This window comes from Hakea prostrata, chromosome 1, assembly GCF_041222555.1.
Source record: "Hakea prostrata isolate BN-2017 chromosome 1, UWA_Hpros_2, whole genome shotgun sequence".
NCBI lineage: Eukaryota > Viridiplantae > Streptophyta > Magnoliopsida > Proteales > Proteaceae > Hakea > Hakea prostrata.
Window position 1 is genome coordinate 41,002,501 of NC_142600.1, and position 26,825 is coordinate 41,029,325.

Here is a 26,825-nt window from a genome sequence, read left to right on the forward strand (position 1 = left end):
TTTTTTTTTCCCCGTAGTGTCTCCCCCTTACAGGGACAGGGGAAGTTACTTTGCAATTCTTCCCAGAAAATAATTTCATCTCTTAGTTATTTCAAATCCCAATAATCATTTATAAAATTTCGTCCTTTTTTTTCCTCTCTTTTGGGTTGGAAGAGTTTCATTTAAGAAATGATCTGTTACAAACAGGGGAATCCACCATACATATTTGCAGAAGCCAAGATTAGAAGAAGACCAAACAAAGGGTAGCTCAACCGCGAGAACAATCTGCTATGGCATTGGAGCTGCTGAGAGGCTCAACACCCTTTGTTGGAGAGAATCCAAACTGGGACATATAAGAAAAGAATTTGTGCCATTACTCCTTGGGGGTAAGAGAATACCAGCATTGATGCTTTAGAAGCACAGAAACAAAACACACACGGTGGAAAAAGTTTGGATCGTTGACATCCACTTATCTTTCCCCCATCATAAAACAATGGAACAAAACTCTGTCGAAGAGAACCAAGTGAAATTGATGAGTGACCTTTCTGTATATTTCACTTTCGTCATCCACATTCAAAAGAGTGAGGTACGACCTGAGGAGATGGAAAATGGAACAGTGCCCATGATCATATTATCAAGCAAATATCAATACTAACAGGTGGTACAAGACAAGATATACTGAAGTTTTTACTCGAATATATGGGTTACGTGTGAAGTTATCCATTAATGAAAGATGTTTTCAACCCAAATTTTAGCGTGACTTTTTTCTTACGCACAAAAATACAAACTAACAAAAGAAAATTAAAGTCAGCACATCATCTAAACCCAAATGAACATAGATGAACAAAAGCAATGGCCTCTTATGACCTATTACCATGTTATCACCATTTCTAGTCATGTACAATAACTGCCCAGAACTAGATAGTCTCATAATACAGGAAAATACCCTCCCTAGCTATCACTTTATTTCCATGTGCAACCAGGTATCACAATTCACAAAATCTGCCAGAAAAGCTCCCGAGCTGTTTTAGTGGGACGAGTCTGTCACTCCCTGCAAGAGAGACAGGAATAGTTAGGTATGGGAAAGCAAATCTCGCATTCAACCGTGTGCTCACCCAACATCCATAGTTTCTGTAGTAGGGAACCCGGACAACTAAATTTGACATTATACTAATCTAGGGGTCCAACTCTTAAATGCAGTGTGGCACCACGAGGGATTCTGTGGCCTCTTAGGATACAACCCCACACATTTTGTTGGTGATATTTCACCATAAACATGAAGCAACATAGACATGAAACCAAATTGCTAAAAATTGAATGAGAGATTGCTGTCTGGTTGTGCAGCCCCTACCCCAGCACAAGGCCAACAAGAATGCCCACTAGGCATTAACCAAATGGATCTATCAAGAGCACAAGGCTCCAACCACATGTAGCCCCTTACTTTTGCAGGGGCAATAGGGGAGGAGTGGTAATTTTGTCTAATCCTGTCTCTGCACGCAGGCCACACAACCAAGTAGACATTCTTTTTCCCATACAAAAAATAATTAAAGAAGAAAGTTATGTCACTAGATAAGAAGCAGATTCTCGGGCCCAGATTTTGAGCTTTGAGATGGATATCAAGTCCTAGACAAAGGCCACTACACATTTTCACATTCATCCAAAATTGCAACGTAGTCCTTTTGGTAATGATATGCTTTATTCATCCAGACAAGATAATTTAAGATAATTTATCTGATCTCCGAGCACAAATGGCTGCAAACCAGATAGGAATTACTCTTATTAAAGAGCTAATTGAGCTGTATGGTTTGGAAACAGTTCAGGCTTACATGACCCATGTACAGACTAATGCAGAAGAAGCTGTGAGAGAAATGCTCAAATCAATCTACACCAGAATTGCAAGTCCTTCATATAATTTTGAAGGAGCAGATTCTGTCACCATTGAAGAGGAAGATTATATGGATGATGGTTCTGTTATACACTTAAACCTTACTATCAATACTGAGAAGGGTGAGGCTTTGTTTTATTTCACGGGGACTAGCCCAGAAGTGTATGGGAATTGGAACGCAATTTGATTTATGCATATATGATAAATACCCATATTTAACATAGAAAATGAAGAATTATATAGAAGCTTCCAAAATTGTACTTCACATAATGATCATTACAACATGGATGTTCCCACATACCACCATTACTAATACAGATTTTGGTCCAACCTTCATGTGGAAGTGATTTTGAGAAACTACAACTAAATTTCAAAGAATTAACAATTACCTCATCCTTCTTGTCTTTCTTGCCTCCAGTAAAGAACTTATAGCCTCCATAGAAGATCAAGCCCCAGCCAGATAAAGAGACAATCACAAACTGCATAGAGAAGCAAGGTTTAGAGTATTAGCATCAGGTTTCGTGTTGGACAGGTGGTCTTAAGAGGTATATCATATTGGGGATACATATCAAACGGCGAAAACGCATGAAAATGATCAAGATACACATGAAAATTCACTTTTGGAGCGATCAACAGTATAAATAAATTAATGACATATCCAATGCATAAACCCTAAAATGGAGAAAAATGTATACCAAGAAAATACATTTAACGATTTGAGTATGCATCATAGCAAATAATTAAATTTGATGCATCAACAAATATAATTTTTACCTATATGCTGATTTATAACCCCCCCCCCCCACAAAAAAAAAAAAGATTAAAAACGGTGATTTACAGAACAGAAAATTACTTGGACATCCCCATACTTTGTCTGACAATTAAGTGAGCATTCCTTGTGCTCCCAACAGTTAGTATTGCATCCTTGGAAAGTTTCGCTATTAATTAATATAAAAAATATAAATAAAATAAAAACCATCTGTGACCAAAATGCCCTAAGTTATAAGTGACCAAAATGCCCTAAGTTATAAATGACCAAAACCTGGTCATTTGCCACTTCTTCTTTTTTTCCCCAGAGGTAGTAACAATAATTCATTGCAAATCCAGGGGGATATATGTAATTTTCTGTTCTATTAATCACTTCCATGTACAGAAAATCAAAGGGGAAAGTCTTCTCATTCGATATATAGCTGGATCCACACCTGTATGAGTTCCCACCACTATTGCAGACTCAACTAAGTTTCAGCCTCCACAGAAAACTCCTAAAAAATAGGGGTTAGTTGAGGGAATTTAGGGATCCAGATCAATGGCCTTCTAGGGTCCACATGTGGCTGAAATTTCAAGGAATGGAGGGAAGATATAGAGGCCTTATTCCCCTAAACAGACCCTAAAACTTATTAGGTTTAGGCCACGAAATATACAATTGGAGGTTTCCTAGTTGGAAAAGGTTTAATGGAGGATTTGGTTTCAAATATGAAAATAAAACAAAAAATTGAATTTCTTTTTCTTTCTTTCCTTTTTTTTTTTTTTTTTTTTTTTTTTGGGGGGGGGGGGGGGGGTTGGGGGAAGAATAGGTCCCAGACCTTGGTATTGCTGCCTGCCTGAGACTCCCTTTGGAGCGCCAACAATAAATGGCTGCCCCGCAGCTTCAGAGGTCCCAGACCTGGTGGTCGTGGAGTCCAAATCCCAATATTATGACTATCCCACAGAGGAAAAAAAGTTGCATCTTCAACAGCTTATAATTGAAAAAGTTTTACTCAAATTCTAATCTCCCTTTATTCTTCCACATGGGGCTTTTAATAATAGGCTAGTAGCTGTACAATAAAGAGTCCTTTTTGGACTGAAAACAGAAACAAAGAGAATCCTAAACTAACGCCAAGACAATATCCTATATAATCCTAACTACCAATCCACCTTTTCTTCAAGGAATTCTAAAACTAATAAATAACCACCAGCTCATCTTTCTCAAAGGACTTCTAAATCAACTAAAACTCCAACTCCAATTAGATAAATTAAATGGGGAAAAAAAACCCCTCCACAACCCTTACTTAAATTGGGCCAAATAAACCAATTATGGAGTTTTTGTACTCAACCCATGAACCCATTTTGAGATCCATTAAGTTGGTCGATTGCAAGGGAAACCCAATGAAGAAAGGCCAATAAATACCTATCAACCACAGTTTGTTTTCTCCGAAAAAAAGCATTCTTTGGTGTTGGAGCAGCATCAAACTCCCTTGTCAGTGAGAAGCCCAGGTGGTTTTATTGAACCTCTCCATACTTCAAAATTTGAAGATTCTGATGCAGCAGAAATCCTAGAAACTAGGGGCCCTACAAGGCTGGTTACTAGACCTTTAGGCTAGACAACTATTCATGATAAGTAATAAATAAAAGAAAAGAAATCGCAGCAGTCCTAATCTGATTAACCATGCAAATTAAACAATCAAGCAAAGTAAACTTCATTCCTAAATCATGAACATAACTAAGAAAGAACCAAATAGGGAAACATGGCATTGTAACCCAAATTCAAATGCAAGATTATCAATCAAAAATCCAAAAAGAATAATTGTTGTCCTAGTCAAGATTTGAATTCTAACAAGAAATTTGGCATATACCAATGCAAAGAATTCTTAGAAAATTATTTTAACGAACCCACTGCAAACAACAACAACAACAACCCCCCAAAAAATAAAAATAAAATAAAATAAATAAAAAAGAAAGAAGAAGAAGAATAGGATATTAAATAACTAATGGAAGACACAAGGAAATAAATTCACCTGCTGGTTCCAATGGGACTGCAAAACATTGGTTAAAAAAAGACAAAGGAACATGCACAAACAAAATAAAAATAAAAATTTATGGGTAACAAAGGAACAATAGGAACTGGAAAACAGAAAAGAACTATAGGTAACAAGGGAACAAAATAAAAAGGAAGATAGAAATGAGCTAGGGGTTGGGAATTAGGAACAAAGAACACAAAGAAAGGAAAGAAAAAATACAGCAAGGCTACTGTACAGGAAAGATAGCAGAAAGAAGAAAAGAAAAAGAAAGATAGCAGAAAGAAAGCAGCAGCAGATGACTGCCAGACAGGAAAAAGAAAAAAAAAAGAAATAGAATAAAGAACGACAGAAGAAAGAAAGAAAGGAGAAAGAAGGCAGCAAAAGATCAGTGAACAGAAGAAGGGAGAGGGATTACCAATTCACGCAAGAAAGAGGAGAGAATAGTAAGAAACTTACCGAGAGAGGTGTTCACGCCACAAGAAAGAGGGTCCTTTTGCAAAAGAAAGATTTTTTTTTTCACTCATCATCAATCGATTCACCAACACAAGGCTTTGAATAAAAGAAAATTAATCCATCCCAACCCTACAGCTGAATTTCCAAGAAAAACTTAAATACCTCTTAACCAAATCTAATTTTAGGGGCAAAGTTGGAAACCCCAAAATACAATTAACCCATGGATTAGAAATACCCACTGATCAACCCAAAATTGAACTAAAAATAATCCTTGCCCAACCCACAATGCCTCAAAACATACCAAATTAAATCAAATCAATAGGAAACCATAACCAACCCACTACGACTCAAGGGGGAAAAAATATCAAATTGCCTAAGGGCAATGCTCCTTGTTGGACCATAGGACTCCGCAATCCGATAGCTTTTGAACCCATCCACATAGATGCTGTTGTGGGATGATCTCTATGCCGACATCGCAGGTAAACTCAAAATTGTCGACTGATATTAATGTAGTATTGTATTGAATGTTTAAAACAGTACCAAATAGGATCTTCCCTCAGGGAATAAATTTCAGATTCGAAAGGGTATCTATAGCATGAATACAAAAGGGTGATACCTCTGGGGTAACCTTAGAACAACATCATGATAATAGGGACAGAATTGAAAGCACACAATGGAGGCAGATCTGTAGACCAGAACTAAAATAAGATGAGCCAAGGTGCCTTGGAAAATTGATGTGAAATGGATGGGCAAATCTGGTTAGTAACTAAACAAAAAATAGATCACCAACTCAACCTATTACTAGATGAAGAAATTGAGGAACAACATGAGGGAATAAGAGAACAATAAGAACAATAAAATAACACCTGGCCTTCACACTGCAAGGTGGATCCATTGGATCGAACACCATCCTACCTTTATCAAACACAAGAATTCTCCATAGAGAATGAATGCTAACAAAGCAACTTGATTTCAAATGATAAGTGTGTCCTCCTCCTCTCGCATAAGTCTCTTTTTATAGCATTCTAAAGAGACATAAACATTAAGTATAACGTCCAACCACTAGCTAACACCTACCTATTAATGACTCAACCACTACCTAATTCTTGACAAAAGAAAACTCATTTGACAATGATTTCTTATTTTCAAAGCTCAACCCCTTTTGTTGACTTTTCAAGAACTAGACTTGAGTTCAAGTTTAGGACATGAAGATCAAAATTTGTGGGCTGACTTTAACCCATAAAAGCCATAGTCCGATTTGGGTGATAGCCTTAGGCCTTTGATGGGCCTAACCCATTGGGCTTTTTCTTTCTTGTACATGTCTTCAATTCTTCATCAATTCTCCCCGGCTTGAAAACATTCATCTCTGACGAATAGATGAATGACATGCAATGCTCATACAGATCAGGGTCGAGTTTCTTGACATCGTCAGCATGAATCCATGTACTATCATGTCATGGATGATTCTTCCATTTAATGAGAAAAGCATGCTATCCCGTGCCACGACGAGTGGTTTTATAAGAAATTCCAAAACATTCTAAATGACATCTTCTATTGGTGGCTTGAGTTGGGGCAACCTCAACTTTTGTTCGGTGTCTCCACCATCAGAGTGCTGTCCTATATAAAGATGCTTGTCAGCCATGTTAAAGACATTGTTTATGTTCATTTCTTAAGGTAACTTGAGCACGAAAGCATTCAATCCAGTTCGTTTCAACACCTTGTATGGATCCATTTTCTTTGGGTGGAGTTTGCTCTTAACTCTATGTTGGACCTTTCTGGATTGACGCAAACCATCACCATGTCTCCCGATTGAAACTCCACTCATCATTGATGACAATCAGCTGTAACATTGTGAACATCATTGTTAAAAGCAATTCTTCGACAAACATTAGCATGTATATCTGTGATATAGTGTAGAAACTCAGCAGCCTCAATACTTATGTGTGCTTGTGGCGGTAGTGGGATGAAGTTGATAGGTTGTCAGGGTTGAACTCCAAGTAGAATCTCAAATGAAGTACAACCTGTCGTACGATTAACCGATCTGTTGTAAGCAAACTCAGTTATATTAAGCATGGATGGCCATGTCTTCTCATAATCACGAACCAAGCACTCAATTAGTTTCCCAAGCTTTGATTCACCACATCTGTGTGCCTATTAGTCTATGGATGGATGGCAATTGAAAACTGTAACTTTTTGTTAGTTTTCAAACACAATGTCTTCCAAACATAGCTCATGAACTTGACGTCACGATCTGAGACAATGCTACTTGGCAGTCCATGTAGTCGCACAACCTCCTTGAAGAATATCTTTGCAATGTGAGATGCATCATAGGTCTTGGGAGATGGTATAAAGTGAGCCATCTTTGAGAACCGATCAACTACAACCATGATGGAGGAATTTGGAATTTCAACTGCAATTCTCATATGATGTGATGTCGTAGGGAGGAATTTGGAATGCATAACCAAGTTCCCATGAATAGATACCCACAGTGAAGTGATTATTTATGATGCTGCCCACCTTGTTGTAACCCTTATATAGCATGCTGAAAATGTCATCAAATGCATACTCATCACATATAGGATCAATGTAATTGCATGTGCTGAGAATGTGTTAAGAGTAAGTACTTTTCGGGCTTAATGCATCAACCACTGTATTCTCCTTTCTAGCCTTGGACTTTATTGCAAACATAAACTCCTTTAGTAGGCAATCCACTTGGCATGCCTGTTGATAAATTGACTTTAGTGAATAAAGATGCTTGAGGGCCCCATGATCAGTGTATAGAATGACTTTTTTGCTGATGAGATAGTGTCTCCAATGGCGTAACACTTGGAGGACAACATAAGGCTCCAAAGCATATGTCAAATTGCTTGGCATCATTGAGTTTCTCGCTATAGAAAGCAAGGGCGCCCACCTTGCATCAATACACCTCCTATACCAACATGTGAAGCATCAGTTGCTACCTTAAATATCGGTCAAAATCTAGTAAGCGAAGCATTGGAGCCTCTGTCATCTTTTGCTTGATAAGATGAATGGCTTTGGTTGCCGCTATTGTCCATTTGAACTCGCCCTTGCCTTGCTTTAAACATTCGGTAAGGTTCCGAATGACTCTCCTGTAAAACGATGCAAGTCCATGGAAACTAGGAACTTTGGTGATTGTCCTTGGGGTGGGCTAATCGGCGATGCTCCTTATCTTCTCTGGATCAGCTTCGACCCCTTGTGATGAGACAATAAAACCAAGGAACACAACCTTCAGCAGCATATAGGAGCATTTCTTGAAATTGATATATAACTCCTCATTGCGAAGCACTCTTAAAACTTGTTGTAGGTGGATGATGTGTTCGTGTGGATGCTTGATATAAATCAATATATCATCAAAGTACATGACCAAAAATCAACGAATAAAAGCACGAAGTACCTATGTTATAACCCTCATAAATGTGCTAGGTGCATTCATCAAACCAAAAGGGATGACTATCCATTCAAGTAGTCCATCCTTGATCTTGATGGCAGTCTTCCATTTGTCTCCAAGCCTAATTTGAATCTGATGATAGCCGCTTCTGAGGTCCAATTTAGAAAAGATTTTAGCCCCGAACAGCATGTCTAACATGTCAAGCTGCAATATAGGAAACATATGCTTGACTGTAATCATGTTGATCGCTCTGCTGTCCACACACATACGCCATAAGCCATCCTTCTTCGGAGTGAGTAATGCTGGTACAGTACATGGACTTAAGCTCTCCTAAACAAATCCTTTGTGTAGTAACTCATCCACTTGTCGCTTGAGTTCATTTTGCTCTGTAGGGCTTTAAGGCGATAAGCTGGTAGGTTTACTAACACTGAGCCAAGTACCAAATCAATGGCATGCCGAATATCCCGCATAGGGGGTAGCTCATCAAACAACTCATGAGTAACCACATCAAAAAAATCAGAAAGTAACTCTTTGATGGATGGAGGGAATGTCACCTCAGGTTGAGGGGTAACTTCCCTTGTAACAAGAGCCAATACCAGCCCTGTATCATGGCTAGTGTGTATCAACTCCTTATGAGGAACAGCCAATAACTTCTTTTGTGGAATGGATAACACCTTTTATGCTTTAGTGGTGCCCTTCTGGTTGGTTCTTAAGGACCTCTGCTAACGCACTTCAGCTGGTACATTGACTAGATCGAGGACAATGTAAACCCGTTTAAACATGAAGACACAGTGATTTTTCTTTCCCCCGACTATAACATCATTATCATACATCCATGGTCGACCAATAGAACATCAATAAGATGCATAGGGATTACATCACACCATACCTCTTTCTCATTTTTGTGGAGCTTCAGTGGTATAGAACAACGTTGATTTACCTTGAGAGTATTCCCATTCAGTAAGGATAACCGATATGGTTTGAGGGTGTTTTTCCACCGTCAAGTTTGCCTTATTCACAAAGGTGACTGAAGTAATGTTGACACAACTTCCACTGTCAACTATCACCAAGGCTGTGTTATCTTTATATTTCATGCAACTGTAGAAGATACAATTGTGCCGCCAATACTCTCCTTTGGTTTCAGCCACTAAGATGTGGCTTACCATATGAATGCCATAAGTGTCACCACCATTGGTATCACCCTTATCATATGCAGCTCCGTTGTAGTCATCATCATCGAGTGGGTAAGGAAATAGATCAGGATCTTCTTCCTCCAAAGCTTTTTTCAACTTCAGCAACAACATTAATCTTTTGATGGTGTGGACAATGCTTAGCATAATGTCCAACCTCTTGACGATGGAAACATTGTGCTTGGCTGCCACTAGTCATAGGAGCCTTACCCTTATCTTGTCAAGCAGGAACTGTGGGTCGAGGAGGGGTTGCTATAGTAGATTTTGGTGCTAGAGAATTTTGCCTAGCCTCCCTAGCCTGGTATCTGAAGCTCCTATAACTGGATGCAAGTAATTCTTCAGCACGTAGGGCCTTCTCAAAACAATCCCTAACATTTTCAATGTCCACAGCGCTAATGGCCTGAATGATTTTTAAGCCATAAGCCCAATCTAAAACGTGACAAGATTTGGATCTCCTCCTCTCTATTCATGTATGAGAAGAGAGGGAGTCAAATTTTTCTATATATTCTGCAACTGACAAGTTCCCTTTATGAAGAGAACTTAACTTGTCTTGTCGCCGCAATCAAAAGGTAGATGACACAAGTACTTTTCTTTAAGCTCTTCCTCCATCGCCTCCTAGTAGGAGCTTTACCACATCTTCTAAATTATATTCACGAGTTCTCCACCATTTGTGTGTAGCTCCAACTAGCTTGATACGTGCTAGCTTCATCTTTCGTGCAGTAATAGTTCATACCAATCAAAATAGTTATCCAACACTAACAACCAATCATAGAACACTTAAGGGTCTTGCTTACCAAAGTACTCCTTGAGTTCAAGCTTAACCATTTGAGAGGCACCAACATGCCTAATGAATGTAGATTGTTCTCCAGTGAAAAAACTTTACAAGTGCTCTTCAAAAGTTGGTTGCACAACTGGAATCTTTTAGGGCCTCTGCCTATATTCCTCCGAGTAGGAAAAATTGGCAAGGGAGTGAGCTGATTGGGATTCTTCACCAAGTAGAGGATGTGGGCATAAGTAAAGGCAACAACTCTAGCCTTAATTGCTGAAAGCCTCTCTTCCACTTGATTCTGGTTCACAGTGATCTGGTTGCTTAGTTGCTGAAACATCCCCATCATTGTTGCCATATGATCAATTAGACTCGCCAGTCTAGAATTATCACTCCTTGTCATCGCTCTGATACCAAATAATGTAGTATTATCTTTGCTTGATCAAAACAGTAGCCAAATAGGACCTTTCCATAAGGAATAAATTTCAGAAAGGAAATCCATAGCATGAATACAAAGGGGAGATATCTTAGGGGTAACCTTAGAACAACATCATGATTGTAGTCAAGTATAGATTTACTATAGCATGGTTTGATGACATGCTAGACATGTTGTCCGAGGCTAAGATCTTTTCTAAATTGGACCTCAAAAGCAGCTATCATCAGATTCGCATTCAGCCTGGAGACGAGTAGAAGACTGCCTTCAAGACCAAGGATGGAATATTTGAATGGAATGCCTTTTGGTCTAACAAATACACCTAGCACATTATGAAGGTTATGACACAGGTACTTCATCCTTTTATTGGTTGATTTTTGGTCATATATTTTGATGATATATTGATCTATAGCAAGCATCCACACGATCACATCAATCACCTACAGCAAGTCTTAAGAGGGCTTCGCAATGAGGAACTATATCAATCTCAAGAAATGCTCCTTTATGCTGCCGAAGGTTGTGTTCCTTGGTTTTATTCTCTCATCACAAGGGGTCGAAGCTGATCCAGAAAAGATAAGGAGCATCATCGATTAGCCCACCCCAACGACAATCACTAAAGTTTCTAGTTTCCATGGACTTGCATCGCTTCACAGGAGAGTCATTCAGAACCTTAGTGTAGTCATGGCACCTATTACCGAATGTTTAAAGCAAGACAAGTGGACAATAGCGGCAACCAAAGCCTTTCATCTTATCAAGCAAAAGATGACAAAGGCTCCAATACTTCACCTACCAGATTTTGACCGTATATTTAAGGTAGCAACTGAAGCTTCAAATGTTGGTCTAGGAGGTGTATTGATGCAAGGTGGGCAACCTATCGCTTTCTATAGCAAGAAACTCAATGATGCCAAGCAATTTGATATACGCTTTGGAGCTTTATGTTGTCGTCCAAGTGTTAGGCCATTAAAGACACTATCTCATTGGCAAAAAATTCATTCTATACACTAATCATGGGGCCCTCAAGCATCTTTATTCATAGAAGTGAATTAATCAACAGGCATGCCAAGTGGATTGCCTATCTATAGGAGCTTGTGTTTGCAATAAAGTACAAGGTTGGGAAGGAGAATACAGTGGTCGATGCATTGAACCAAAAAGTATTTACTCTTAACACATTCTTAGCATGCAGTTACATTGATCATATACGTGATGAGTATGCATTTGACGACATTTTCAGCATGCCATATAAAGGTTTACAGTAAGGTGGGCAGCATCATAAATACTCACTTCACTATGGGAATCTATCCATGGGAACTCAGTTATGCATTCCAAATTCTTCCCTACGACATCACATCATACGAGAATTGCATGGCGGAGGTTTTTTTAGGTCATTTCGGCAGGGATAAGACTATCATACCAGTTTTTTATCAGTATTATTGGCCGTATATTTTAAAAGATGTTGATCATGTAATCAAGAGATGCTGAGTTTGTCAGCTAGCCAAGGGAACCAAGCAAAGTACTGGTCTGTACTCACCATTACTAATTCCTCATGCACCTTGGATTGATATTAGAATGGATTTCATACTTGGCCTACCCTCAGCAAAAGAGCGATACGACTCCATCATGGTTGTAGTTGACAAATTCTCAAAGACGGCTCACTTTATACCATGTCACAAGACCTTTAATGCATCTCACATTGCAAAGATATTCTTTAAGAGGTTGTATGACTACATGGGCTACCAAGTCTCAAATCGTGATGTCAAGTCATGAGCTACTTTTGGAAGACATTGTGGCTGAAAACTAACACAAAGTTACAGTTTTCCACCGCATTCTATCCACAAACTGATGGGCAAACGGAGGTGGTGAATCAAAGCTTGGGAAACTTATTGAGGTGCTTGGTTCGTGATTGTGAGAAGACATGGCCGTCCATACTTGATATAGCTGAGTTTGCTTACAACAGCTCAGTGAATCGTACGACAAGTCATACTCCATTTGAGATTCTACTTGGAGTTCGACCCCGAATGCCTATGGACCTCATCCCACTACCACCACAAGCACGCCTAAGTATTGAGGCTGATGAGTTTCTGCGCCATATCATAGAGGTACATGTTAATGTTCGCCAAAGAATAGCTCTCACCAATGATGTCTACAAGGCTACAGCAGATCGTCATCAACGATATGTGGAGTTTCAATCGAAAGACACGGTTATGGCTCATGTCAATTCAGAAAGGTTCCAACAGGGAGTCAACAACAAACTCCATCCAAAGAGGATGGGTCCATAGAAGGTGCTTAAACAAATTGGACCAAATGCTTGTGCTCGAGTTACCAGAAGAAAGAATATAAGCAATGTTTGCAACGTGGCTGACTTGCATCTTTATATAGGACATTGCACTGATGATGGAGACACCAAACAAATGTTAAGGCTGCCCCAACTCAAGCCACCAATCACTGACATCGTTAAAGAGGTTTTCGATGACTCTTACAAAACCATTTGTCATGGCACTGGATACCATGCTTTCCTCGTCAAATGGAAGAATCACCCATGCCATGATAGTACTTGGATTCATACTGAAGATTTCAAGAAATTTGATCCCGATCACTATGAGCGTTACATGCCATTCATCCATTCATCGAAGATGTATATTTCAAGCTAGGGAGAGTTGATGCAACATTGAAGATATATACAAGAAAGAAAAAGCCTAATGGGTCAGGTCCATAAGAAAGCTATCACCCAAATCAGCCCATGGCTTTCATGGGCTAGGACTACTTTGGGGGGGGGGGGTTAAAGTCAGCCCACATACTTTGATCTCCATGGGCTAGACCTAAGCCTAACTCTAGTTTATGAAAAATCAATAAAAAGAGTTGAACTTTGAAATAAGAAGAACTCATTGTCAAAGGAGTTTTCCTTTGTCAAGAGTTAGGTAGTGATAAGCCCCTGATATCAAGAGTCTATATTCGACAAGGAAAGCACTCCCAAGGAAACGATTGACAGTTTGAAGAGTGAAGAGAGTCCTGTCGTTTTCAGCAGAGTCCTAGTGCATTCAGGCGACTGGAAAATTTGAAGCATGAAGAGTCCTTCTGCGTTAAGGTTATTAGAATTAGATTTAGAGTCAAGAGTCATAATACATCTAGGTTAGAGTTACATTACAGTTAGGTTTCTTTTGAAGAATCCTACTCGAAGTAGGCTGATTTTGTTAATTAATTCGATAGGAATGTAATTGCTATAAATAGGGGGGAGGATGAGTAGAAAGGATATATAGAGAAGTTTATGTGAGAGCCATTGCTCTTGGGTAGCCGTAGGATTCACCTACTGCTAGTAGTGTGTTTTGTTTCTTGTTCAACTTTTATTCAAAGTCCGTTATTGCTATTATCTTCTTGAGTTATTCCACCTTGTTAAGTAGCCTCATTCAGGTACCTAACAAATTGGCATCAGAGCCATCGATTCTAGGGGAATGGTCAAGAGTCGAATGGAGCAGAGGGTAGAGGAATTGGAAAGTATCGTGAAAGAGATTCAAGGTCAAGTGGGACTCCTAGCACAAAACATAGAGAAAGGAGAAAAGGCCAATAATGAGTTCAGAGATGAATTAAGGTTCATGTTATCGCAAGGAAAATCAGCAGAGATGCATACCTTAATGCCGGAGGTGACTACAACCGATGGAGTTCCAGATTACAGCAAGCGTACGATCGAACCAGAGAAACCGAGAGACTTCCTTCCTAGACATCTTGAGATGCCAATTTTCACAGGGGAAGATCCGATGGGATGGATCACACGAGCTGAAAGGTACTTTGATCTGTACAAACTCAGCGATGAAGAGAAACTCAGAACTGCAACCCTTTGTTTTGAAGGTGCAGCACTAGGATGGATACGCTTCCGAGAACCGCAGCAGCCATTGTCATCATGGAGAAACTTGAAAGAATCGATGATCTATCGATTTAACTCAAGACACTGACTGAAGACTCCCCAAGAAGCATTGATTAATCACAAGCAAAGTGGAACGTTTGCAGCATATAGAGAAGGGTTTGAGAAATTAGCAGCAGCAGCCGGAGCGGTAGATGGAGAATGGTTGAAGGGGGTGTTTTTTGCTGGTTTAAATGAAGAAGTAAGGGCTGAAGTTCGATTATTTGGGCTCACCAATTTGGGCCAAATAATGGACCTGGCCCAAGCCGTGGAGGACAAAAATGGAGTGGGGAAAAATAAGAAACCTTTTTTGGCCCAGCCCACTCAATCAGCCCAAAATCTAACCTCACGTTTTATTAACTTCAGCCCACCCAACACCAATATTAAAGGAACCAATACGGTTCAGGGAACCGGAATGAACCAAAGCATTAACGGTTCGGTTCAGCCAAACCAAAGAAGTGAACCCGCGTCTTCTTCTTCACAATCTCGACCTGCAACTACAGCTGCGACGGGGAGCTCTCAGACGCTCACGTTGGTTATCCCGGGAAGAAATCAAAGATAAAATGGACAAAGGGGTATGTTTCAGGTGTGACGGCCCATACTCCAAAGGACATCGATGCCCTCTGAAGCAACTAAGGTTGTTGTTACTCCACGACGATAGTCCAGAAGTTGCAGCAGCGGAAGGAGTGATCAATGATGACGATATGGAGCCGGTGCTTGAGACGGAACTCTCGCATACCTCTTTGGTGGGGATCGATTCACCACACACACTGAAACTAACAGGACAAATAAATGGCTATGAAGTCATCATTCTGATCGATTGTGGAGCAACGCACAATTTTGTCGCTCAAGAGTTGGTGGAGCCGTTGGGATTGGAAATCCAGAAAACAAAATTTCAGGTTGCTTTGGGCGATGGGACGATTAGCAAAGGTACGGGGATTTGTCGACTGATTCCGATTCAGCTGGGCGGCGAGGTCTTTGTGCAAAATTTTTACCCTTTCAATTTGGGTAGCATTGATATAATCTTGGGCGTAGAATGGCTGCAGACACTAGGGGAAGTACGCAGTAATTGGCGCTTGAGAACCATGAGCTTTGAGTGGCAGGGACGACCCGTGAAACTAAATGGGGATCCAACCTTGCTGCGATTAGAAACAACATTGAAGAGTGTGCTACAGTCGGTTCAAGCAGGCGGTGATGGATACTGGCTACAACCTCAGCATCCCGTCGGAGACGATATAGAGGTACAAGAGAGTACAGCAGTGTCACATTTATTAACTGACTTTGCTCAATTATTTGCTGAACCAACTGAACTGCCGCCAAGAAGGAAGCAAGACCACCAGATACGATTAGCCGAGAGGAGTAACCCACCTAATATTCGACCCTATCGTTACCCACATTCTCAAAAGAACGAGGTCGAAAGATTGGTACAGGAAATGTTAACAGCAGGATTGGTACGACCTAGTGTGAGTCCTTACTCCAGTCCAGTACTGTTGGTTCGAAAGAAGGATGGCGGATGGCGTTTCTGCGTGGACTATCGTGCCTTGAATAAATTCACAGTTCCTGACAAGTTTCCCATTCCTGCAATTGACGAATTGTTGGATGAGCTAGGCGGAGCCACAGTGTTTACCAAGCTTGATCTGAAAGCAGAATACCACCAGATTAGAATGACGGAAGGTGATGAAGAAAAGACGGCTTTTCGTACACATAATGGGCATTACGAGTTCCTGGTGATGCCGTTTGGGCTCTCGAATGCTCCAGCCACATTTCAATCACTAATGCATGAGGTATTTCGAGAACACTTGCGAAAATTTATTTTGGTGTTCTTTGACGATATTTTGGTGTATAGCAAGACCATGGAGGAACATGTGGCCCATTTGCGAACCACCTTTATACTTCTCACACAGCACCACCTCGTAGTCAACCGAAAAAAATGCATGTTTGGGGTTGCTACACTGGAGTATTTAGGACATATCATATCTAAAGACGGAGTCACGGCGGACCCACGGAAGATTAAGTGCATGGTGGAGTGGCCCCAACCTGCCAATCTTAAAGCCTTGCGAGGGTTTTTAGGATTAACCGGGTATTACCGCAGATTCGTCCGAAATTATGGTAAAATTGCCGCTCCACTCACAAACTTATTGAAGAAAGATGCATTTCAGTGGGGGTAACGAGGCAACGACGGCGTTTAATGCCCTCAAGACAGCCATGACAACCGTTCCAGTATTGGTGACGCTAGATTTCACGAAAGAGTTTTTGGTAGAGATTGATGCTTCAGGTTTTGGGCTGGGTGCGGTTTTGATGCAAGAGGGCCATCCCATTGCCTACTGGAGCCAAGTGTTGTCCCCTCGCGCACAAACCAAGTCTGTCTATGAGAAAGAACTAATGGCAATAGTACTTGCCATTCAAAAATGGCGTCATTACTTGATGGGGAGACATTTCAAAGTACGAACGGATCAGAAAAGTCTGAAATATTTGCTGGAACAGCGCATTGTGGCTACTGATCAACAAAAGTGGGTCTTGAAACTTTTGGGATTTGATTTTGAGATATTGTATCGTCCGGGTAGCGAAAACAAAGCCGCCGATGCTCTCTCGCGAAGGTCTCAGGATGATAAGCAGCTTTATTTGATGACAACAGCAACTTGGCAGGAAAGTGAGGGACTAAATACAGCGGTACACGCCTCGGACCGTTACCAGAAGATCGTTCAAGCCTTATCGAAGGGATCCCGAGGACTACCCCGGCACTACCGGCTTCAAAAGGGCACCTTACTCTATAACAATCGGTTAGTCATCCCCGATGGGTCACCATTAATTCCCAAATTACTTTCAGAGTATCATTCTACCCCATTCGGTGGGCATTCAGGGTTTTTGAGGACTTATAGGCGATTAGCAGCTGTGGTATACTGGGTAGGAATGAAGGCTGCTGTCCTCGAATTTGTGGCTAGTTGTGATGCTTGTCAGCGTAGTAAATATCAAGCCATGAAACCCGCTGGACTCCTTCAACCACTACCAATTCCAGATCGCATTTGGGAAGACATTAGCATGGATTTTATTGGTGGGTTACCCAAGACTAAGAGTGGAGATACCGTGCTTGTTGTAGTTGACCGGCTATCCAAGTACGCGCATTTCATCGCTCTTTCACACCCTTATTCCGCCAAGGATGTGGCTATCTCGTTCAACAAGGAGGTTATCCGCTTGCATGGGTTCCCTCGAACCATCGTCTCCGATCGAGATCGTGTCTTCCTTAGTAATTTTTGGATGGAGCTTTTCAAATTAGCGGGTACCAACCTCAAGTTCAGCAGTGCCTACCATCCTCAAACGGATGGTCAAACAGAGGTGGTAAATCGCAACCTTGAAATTTACCTACGATGCTTTTGCGCTCGCCAACCGAAGGACTGGATTAATTGGTTACCGTGGGCCGAATATTGGTTCAATACGACGTTTCATTCAGCCACAAAAATGACTCCCTTTCAAGTTGTGTATGGACGAGACCCCCCCTCTCTTCTGTGTTGGGAGGATGGTCGATCTAAAGTGGATGAGGTTGATGTGTTCCTCCGAAAGCGCAATCAGGTGTTGGAGGATCTCAAAACAAATCTGCGCGTGGCCCAAGATAGGATGTGCAATTCCGCGGATTCAAAGCGTAGGGAAGTGCATTATCAAGTGGGGGATGAAGTTTTTCTTAAGCTACAACCTTATCGCTTCCAAAAACTCGCCAAACAGCCCAATGAGAAACTCAGCCATCGCTACTATGGGCCGTACTAGATCATTGAGCCAGTGGGACCAGTCGCCTATCATCTACGTTTACCTGATGATTCACGGATTCACCCGGTGTTTCACGTTTCACAGTTGAAGCAGGCACTGGGGCAGCACATTAAGCCGCAGCCGCTTCCAACTTGTTTGCAGGGAAATGGCGAGTTGCAGCTCACACCCGAAGCCTTGCTTAACATTCGTTTCTCTACTCAAGGGTTGCTGGAGGTTTTGATTCAATGGAAAGGACTGCCGCCTTGTGAAAATACTTGGGAATCTTATGCTGAAATACAGTCCCACTTTCCAGATTTTCACCTTGAGGACAAGGTGAAACTTTTGGAGGGGAGTGTTGATAAGCCCCTGATATCAAGAGTCTATATTCGACAAGGAAAGCACTCCCAAGGAAACGATTGATACTTTGAAGAGTGAAGAGAGTCCTGTCGTTTTCAGCAGAGTCCTAGTGCATTCAGGCGACTCGCAAATTTGAAGCATGAAGAGTCCTTCTGCGTTAAGGTTATTAGAATTAGATTTAGAGAGTCAAGAGTCATAAAACATCTAGGTTAGAGTTACATTACAGTTAGGTTTCTTTTGAAGAGTCCTACTCGAAGTAGGCTGATTTTGTTAATTAATTCGATAGGAATGTAATTGCTATAAATAGGGGGGAGGATGAGTAGAAAGGATATAGAGAGAGAAGTTTATGTGAGAGCCATTGCTCTTGGGTAGCCGTAGGATTCACCTACTGCTAGTAGTGTGTTTTGTTTCTCGTTCAACTTTTATTCAAAGTCCGTTATTGCTATTATCTTCTTGAGTTATTCCACCTTGTTAAGTAGCCTCATTCAGGTACCTAACAGGTAGTGATTGAGTTATTAATAGGTAAGTGTTAGCTAGTGGTTGGATGTTACATTTAATGTTTATCTCTCTAGAATGCTATATAAAGAGACTTATGTAAAAGAAGGAGACATATGTAGTGCTTGAGTCATTAATAAGTAGGTGTTAGTTAATGGCTAGAAGGTACATTTAAGGTTTAAGTCTCTTTAAAATGCTATATAAAGAGACTTATGTAAGAGGAGGAGACACTCTCACCTGAAATCAAATTGTTTTGTAGGTATTCGTCTCTTTGTAGAAACCTTTATATTTGATCAAGGTAGCTTGGTGTCTGATCCAATCGATCCACCTTGCGGTGTGAAACCCAGGTATTACTTTGTTGTTCTCTCATTTATGCTATATCATTCCCTCATTTCTCCATTTAGCAATAAGCCCATTTAGTTCTTAATCTTCTATTTCATAGAAGGGAGATAGGAAAGAAAGGAACTTATTCTAAATATCTGTATCTCCTAGAGGTTCACTAATTATTTAACTGTTGGCAGGTCTCTTTGTATGTGTTGTCCAGAAAAAAGAGGACTCAATGATTATTCGTTCGCCGAAACCAGAAGTTAAAATTTTGGTGAATAGGGATCCCGTAAAAACTTGTTTCGAGGAATGGGCCGAGTAGATGAACTTGCCCAAAGAAAAAGCAGGAAAGGCGAGTGGACTTTGTTTTAAAAACCCGAAGCCAGACATTCTCTTTTCTAAGCCGTCCCTTCCCACAAGACAAAGACAGAATGTCTAAGCCTATAACGAAAAGCCTGTTATTACCCTTATCTTGAAGTACAAATATGTCCCTATTGTTCTGATGTTATCCTAGAGTTATCGTTGTGATAGCTCTCTAGATTTCAGCTTTGCTTCACATCTGAAATCTATCTCATTCTTAAGTTTGTGAAATCTGAATTTCCTTTATGTGAAAAGATCCTATTTAGCTACTGTTTTGATCAATCAAATACAGTACTACAGTAATGGGCTGACTTTAACCGTTCAAAGTAGTCCAAACCCATGAAAGCGATGGGCTGATTTAGGTGATAGCTTTAGGCATTTGATGGGCCTAACCCATTGACTTTTTCTTTCTTGTATATGTCTTCAATTCTACATTAGATATCCTCATCAAATTCTCTTCGCTGTAGATGGGAAGCCTAACAGGTTCCATCCAAGCGTTCCTGCCCTTTAAAACTGTTGCCACTCAAGATCAAGAACAATATAGTAAGCTCTTTTGAAGGATCTAACCCAAAACCTAACCCTAGCTTTCCCTATATTTCTAGATTTCCCACACCCAAACCACTAAAAGCTTCCCAGGCAAATCTCTTCATTAAAGTTGGCCCAAGTTCCCCTGGAGTCAGCCCCTACCATGCTGTATCCTTTTATCCAAAAAGCCCCTTCATCACTCCATCAAGACCCCAAAATCCCCACTTTTGCTAAATCCAGATTTCCCTAAATCCCAACCAATCTAACCTAAATTCCAAACATACAATCACCTGATGCAACCCAACTCTAGGGTTAGGATTCTTTGAAATAACTTCCCTAAAGTCTAGTGTTAGCCCAGAATTTTCCAACAAAGGCTCACAAAAATTCAAAAGGATGGGATAGATAATTTGTAAATATGGTGGGTAGTTATGGTTTGTAGGGATGGACAAGGAGATAAAAGTTGGAACCAAAATGGGTTGGTGGGGAAAAGTTGGGGCTTCACCAAATTCCAATGGAGTGATTTTGGGAGACTAAAATTTATCCTAGGATTAATGGGATTATAAGGGAAGGTGTAGAGAAGATTGTGGGGATGATTCATGAATGAAACAAAAGTTAAAGATGATTTCAGGTTCTAGGAATTGGTTTTGGGTAGGATCTTGAAGATCTTGGGCAACCCTTTCTCAATTCTTTATTTTATTTTTTTTTGTTTTCTTCTTTTCTTTCCTTCTCTTCTTTCTTTTCTTTCTTTCTTTTTTCTGTTTTCTAGTTTCTGCAAGTCAGAAAGAGGAAGAGAGAGGGAGCTCAGAGGGAAAGGGGGGAGAAGGGGTGCTACAGGGTTTTAGGAGAGTAAGGGAGGGATCTGGGAGTGTTACGGGGGGTAGGGGAGGGGATCTAAAGGGCTGGCAGGGGTGGGGAAGGAATCTAAGGAGCAGCTAAGGGAGAGGAGGGGGCTCCTAAGGGTTGTGCAAGAAAGGGGAGTTAAGGGGGAGGACTGTGACGGCTGTAGTTGGAAGGGAGAAGGGCTGGCATGTATATACTTGGAATGCTGCTGGAGATGTAAGAGGGCTGCTGGATCTTGAAAAAGGTTGCTGCAATTGAAGGCAAGAAGCTAAGAATCCATCGTGGCCCTCCCAAGAGAACCACAACATGTTTCCCACAAGATTTCTTCAATCTTTATTCAATGCAGACTGATTTTACAATGAAGAGAACGGCCTATTTATAGCCCTACATCACAAAAGAAAGAATTTGACTCTAACTAGGAACCTGACTTAGACTCAACTAAGAATTAAAAACTAACTCAACTAGGATTTCCTTTATAAGTTAGGAGACCCCATACTCAAAATTAAATAATGGCCACATAAATTAAAGAACTTAACTCAAAATAAATGACCTAATTATCCATAAAGAGTCCTACTAAAAAGAAAGACTCCCTATGACACTAGAACTCAACAACCAACTCAAATTAGGACTTCAAGATAGACTTGAACTCAGAAAAATAACACAGAACTTCTGAAAATAAAATAAGCAACTAATTAGGGCTGGAAAATGACCAAATTGCCCCTTCAGGGGTTCGGCCAGCCCTAGGTGCCCCATCTTGCCTGGGCCTCGGGGCCCAAACCAGGGTTTCGGCTATGGGGAGGACCCTTGTTCACATCACCATCAGATTGAAATCAACCAAGGATTCCCCCACCCTCTACAGTATACTCTGTTGAATCCTTATTATAGCCCTCTCCTACCCTTAGAACCTTAACTTCTATCATAGCCTAGATTCCACCGAAAACCCTAAAACCTTCAACTCTAATTTCCAAACATTCTAACCATTAGAATTCAAACATATTATGTGGACATCATTCCCTAGACGGTACTAAGACTCAGTCCCCTTTAAAGCCCCAATTACCCTTGGAAACCTAAAATTCCTGCAAGCCCTAGAATTACCCCAAAACCCAAATTTCAGAACTCACACTTCCAAGTTCCAGCCATCAAAACAGCCTCTCAGTGAAATTTGCTGGGGTAAGCAGTGTAGGAAAAATTGCCCTCTCAGCCTCTACTTGTGCAGAAGCCTTTGGGACCAGGACCAGGTTTGCCTTTACACTTCCAGCCATAAATTCCTGTCCCATTTTGGATCAAACTCAGCCATCCAACCCCTTGACATTCAAACCAAGCCTCAAGTCCCAATTCATATTAGAAACCCCAATTTCCCACTTACCCACAAATCTGAAAACCTGACCCTGATTCTGTCCCGTAGCATTGGCTCTTAGTCCCGATCTATCATGGAGTATGTGAACTACATGGCCCATGCACTTGATTCAACAGTTAGACTTGACACTAAGGATCCTATGCGGCTCTATGTAATAAAAAGCTGCTATAAGCATTGCTTGTGATCCCATGCAACACAACTGAACTGAACAAATTGAGGGTTTTTTTGGACAATCAATAATTAATAAATTTATAAAAACAAGAAGCAAAGAATACAAGCAACAAAGAGGAGGAGAAAACCACTGCAACCAAACCCAACAGCAAAGCTAGAACAAGTTGAGGTTGATAGGCACTTCAGCAAAGAAAAGTTGGATCCAGATTACATTTGTACTCCCTTCGTAAAAGACTAAAGGCAAGTGAATAAGTAGCAGGTATCTTATCTCAATCCCATCCAATTCAATACCCTCTTGTGCAAGCCAGGAATGCACAACACGTTTTCCCCCAACTTGAAGGCTGTTCGATAATTTCTATTGTAAATGTACTTTTGTCACTGACTGTTACAAGTCAAGGTAAGTTGTAGTTTTCTTTTAATTATGTTTCCCTTTTACACCCCCGCCCCCCAAAAAAAAAAGCAGTAGACAGTACAAATCCTTGTTCCTTTACTCCGGTTCATTCTAACTTCTAATTGTCTCTCACAATTGATTCTCTCAACCCTTCTCTCCTTTTTCCCTTGGCCGCAAATCTTTGTTCCTTTACTCTGGTTCATTTCTAAGTTCCAATTGTAATAAATATGACAGTACAACTTTCAAAAGTATTTACTAATCGAAAAATACATTCCCAAGCTAACCCAATAGAACAAAAGCCAAGTTTAGATCAGGTTCTCCTTAGCTTGGGTTTACAAATGGAATCTTACTCCAACTAGTCTAGTGGAACTGCACCAAGGTATGACATGGAACAAGAAATATAGCCGTCAGAGTTGGTATTACCAATTCAATGACAGAATTTACCCCATGTAATTTCATCAATAACTGAATAAGCCAGGGTCTGACAAGTGAGGCTAACATTCAAAATTTCTTTCATGGGTTTAAATTACTAAATGATATAATAACATCCCACGTTTGTTGAACTTCAAAACCTATTTCCCTTAACAATATCATGGTTCAACTTAATCCTATTCCTTTGAATCTTTTTTCCCTTAACATTATGATGATTTAGCTTAATCCTATTCCTAAGAGATGCTCCAAGGAGCACTTGCTATAACAAGTTCCAGTAATAAGAAATTATAATAATGCATACAAACCATGCCTCAATTATGACACATCTGAAAGGAGCCCATGACAACAAATGGGATCAGGGCAAAAAGCTCATTTACCTAAATCATACATCTAGAATTGAAGAGTTCAAATTTGGAACTAGAGGAAATAGGATAGAACTACAAGCATATAACTGCCATAGGATAGTATGCACCAACCTCAGCCTACTCAAGTGGAAAGAGAAAAGAATTCCTCTGTCATCTTGAAGAAACTAAGCAATGTCATTGTTTAACAGAATAACCAAAATACATAAATAAATAAACAAAATAGGTCTCAGCTGCAACAACCAAAAAAAATTTACTCACATGCTCCTCCTTCCATTTTGATGGGCTCAAAGGGTCTTCCCAAAAGTTCACCTTTGGGGGTCCATGATGATCTGCATTTTAGAGAACCAGTGTGGCTTACTTAGTTAAGGGAATAATCAGATCCATAAAACAATAAACATTAACAGGGAGTAGGTTCCAGTATCCATGTACACAATCATCAAAACAGATGAAGAAACTTTAACCAGTTGCATGGTCCATTAATAGGGAATGCAATTGAAATAGAAGAATAATGGTAGAAAAGTCAATATTTTATTATTGAAAAACTATTAGACCATTATCTTCTGGAAATATAATGAAACAATCGTGAAAAATCACAAAACAGCCACTCTACAAGATTCAACTCTAGAATCATAGTTATATTGTCATTACAATAAAAAAATTTCACGAAGAACAGAATAGCAATAAATCAAACCGCCATGGAAGCATGCTAGGAAAACATCTTTTAGCCAATTAATCCGTTTGAAACTTGAAGTCTAATTGAAAATACTAATCACTATTTCACTTATCATTTAAAGCACATGATTCAGTGTGACTCATGTACATATTAACGAGTAAGGCGTGTATCTGGTCGCGTTTCAAGTTTTCGACGGATTATAACATTTTCGACTGGCATATCATCTATAAACCAAAAAGAAACGAAAATTCGAGCTGCAGAGTTCGATGAACACAAGGAACTAGTTTGTCATCTCATAAACAATGTAAAATAGGGGGAAATTCCTGTCCTTGCAGGTAGAATTAACAACTAATTAAAAGACACAGAAAAAGGCTTGTCATTCCCAATACCCGATTGAAATCGAGGTCCATAACAAGAAAAAACGAGTAATTCGAGATCTCCCGAGACAATTCAGAGAGACAAGGTGACAGAAAAAGAGAATGAGATATGTACCTCCACCACCGGCGAGACCGCGCCGCTGAATTAACTTGGAAGGCTGAGCTGCTGCTGATGTCACCGATGTCGGAGAGGAAAGGCGAGCAAGTGATGCGGCCTGACGAGCAGCTGCTGCCCAGGGTGACATGGTCAAAGACTTTCTGGGAATAGAAGGAAACGTGAACCAGAGAAAAATGGAGAAACAAAACTAGAGAGTTCCTCGACACCACACCACCGCACCACCACACCGCTTATAGGCTTCTAAATTGAGCTTCGCCCGGCCAGCTTACGTGCGTTTTTTCGAAATGAAGAAACGTGGCAGGAAGACCGCAGGCTGCAAGTTCGGGCTTGATGGACCAAACCCGCCCTGAGAATGAATTGCATTGGGACTCGATATTTTGCTTTAAGCCTGGTCCGGTTTGAGTGGTTGACTTGGTTGGGCCCAATCTTACCACATTGGTCAGGTGGAGACTCGAATTCTTGATCTCAACTTGTGGGGGTTTGATTTTTACGGAGTCAATCCCTTAGGCTGCGTTTGTTTGCAAAGATAGGGTGGGAAAAAAATGGTGAAAAAAAAAAATATATATATATATATATATATAGATTCCATATGTAATGGGATGACAGAGAAAAAAAAGAAAAAAATAAACTTTGTATAAAAGTGTTAAATATAAGTCTCACTTTGTTGTTTTCTATGCTTTTCTACAAAATTTCACCTATTTTGTTGGGTTTTGAAAAGATATGAGATAGAAAAATTAGCATGCCACATCACTAAACAAGTGTCAGCTTTTCCACCTTATGAACCAAATAAACCACACTTTTGGGATTTCACGGAAAATATTGTTTTTTCAAACTTTTTCCCACGCTACTTTATTCTAGCAAACAAATGGTGCGTTAAGGTTAAATACAAATAATCTCATCACCAAGAACTATAGTTGCTTCCACAATGACCCTTCCTTCATATTGACAAGGAAATTCTTTCCTCACTGGGTTAAGGTTTGAAATGCTCATCTTGAAGTTTTCAAATCGTGTAATTTTTGTCCATTGCTTCTCATCTTCCTAATTTGAGAGTCTCATTCGATAAAAAGAAAAACTTGACCAAGCTTCCTTTGGGTGGGATGAAGTTAGAAGAAATAGACAACTCTAGAGATGGGAGGTCTTCTTCTCTCATAGCTTTCTCTAATAAGTCTTCGAGAAAATAGGAGATTGGGTGTTTTATGGAAGATTTTGATCACCTCCTCTTGCTTGTAAAAAAGAAAGAGAGTCAAGAGAGAGCCAAACCTAGGCCGCTAGAAAACTCCAATGATTAAATGAGAACTCCGTGTGAAATCTTCCAAAATTTTAACCCGAAAATCCATATTGTAGGTCTAAAATTCAGAGTGCAGGAAGAAGGCAATTGTGGGTCATCCAAGAAGAAACCATTGGATTGGTTTCCAAACCAATAAAATTAGATGGAGATAATGTTGAGTTGGGAGTTCTGTTAGAATTTAGAATAAGAAATATAACTCGGACGTTGACGGACTTGGTAGATGGATCAAG

General features: G+C 40.2%; 1 protein-coding gene across 1 annotated transcript; it reads right to left on the minus strand.

Moving 5' to 3' along the window:
* Window positions 1-24: 24 nt before the first annotated feature.
* On the minus strand, window positions 25-25,617 carry LOC149028964 (uncharacterized). Its single transcript, XM_089139720.1, has 4 exons — window positions 25,305-25,617; window positions 24,398-24,468; window positions 2,254-2,343; window positions 25-1,030 (listed from the first exon to the last, which is right to left on the minus strand). Exons 1-4 carry the CDS (start codon window positions 25,432-25,434, stop codon window positions 1,007-1,009), a joined length of 315 nt encoding a protein of 104 aa, XP_088995846.1. The 5' UTR covers window positions 25,435-25,617; the 3' UTR covers window positions 25-1,006.
* Window positions 25,618-26,825: the final 1,208 nt, after the last annotated feature.

Excerpts from the sequence above, each read along its gene's own strand:
- LOC149028964 (XM_089139720.1), bottom strand. The coding sequence starts at position 25,434 with ATGTCACCCTGGGCAGCAGCTGCTCGTCAGGCCGCATCACTTGCTCGC. Across the intron at positions 2,344-24,397 it reads CAAAATGGAAGGAGGAGCAT|TTTGTGATTGTCTCTTTATC; the intron begins GTGAGTAAATTT and ends TTCTCTATGCAG. Across the intron at positions 1,031-2,253 it reads AGAAAGACAAGAAGGATGAG|GGAGTGACAGACTCGTCCCA; the intron begins GTAATTGTTAAT and ends TCTCTCTTGCAG.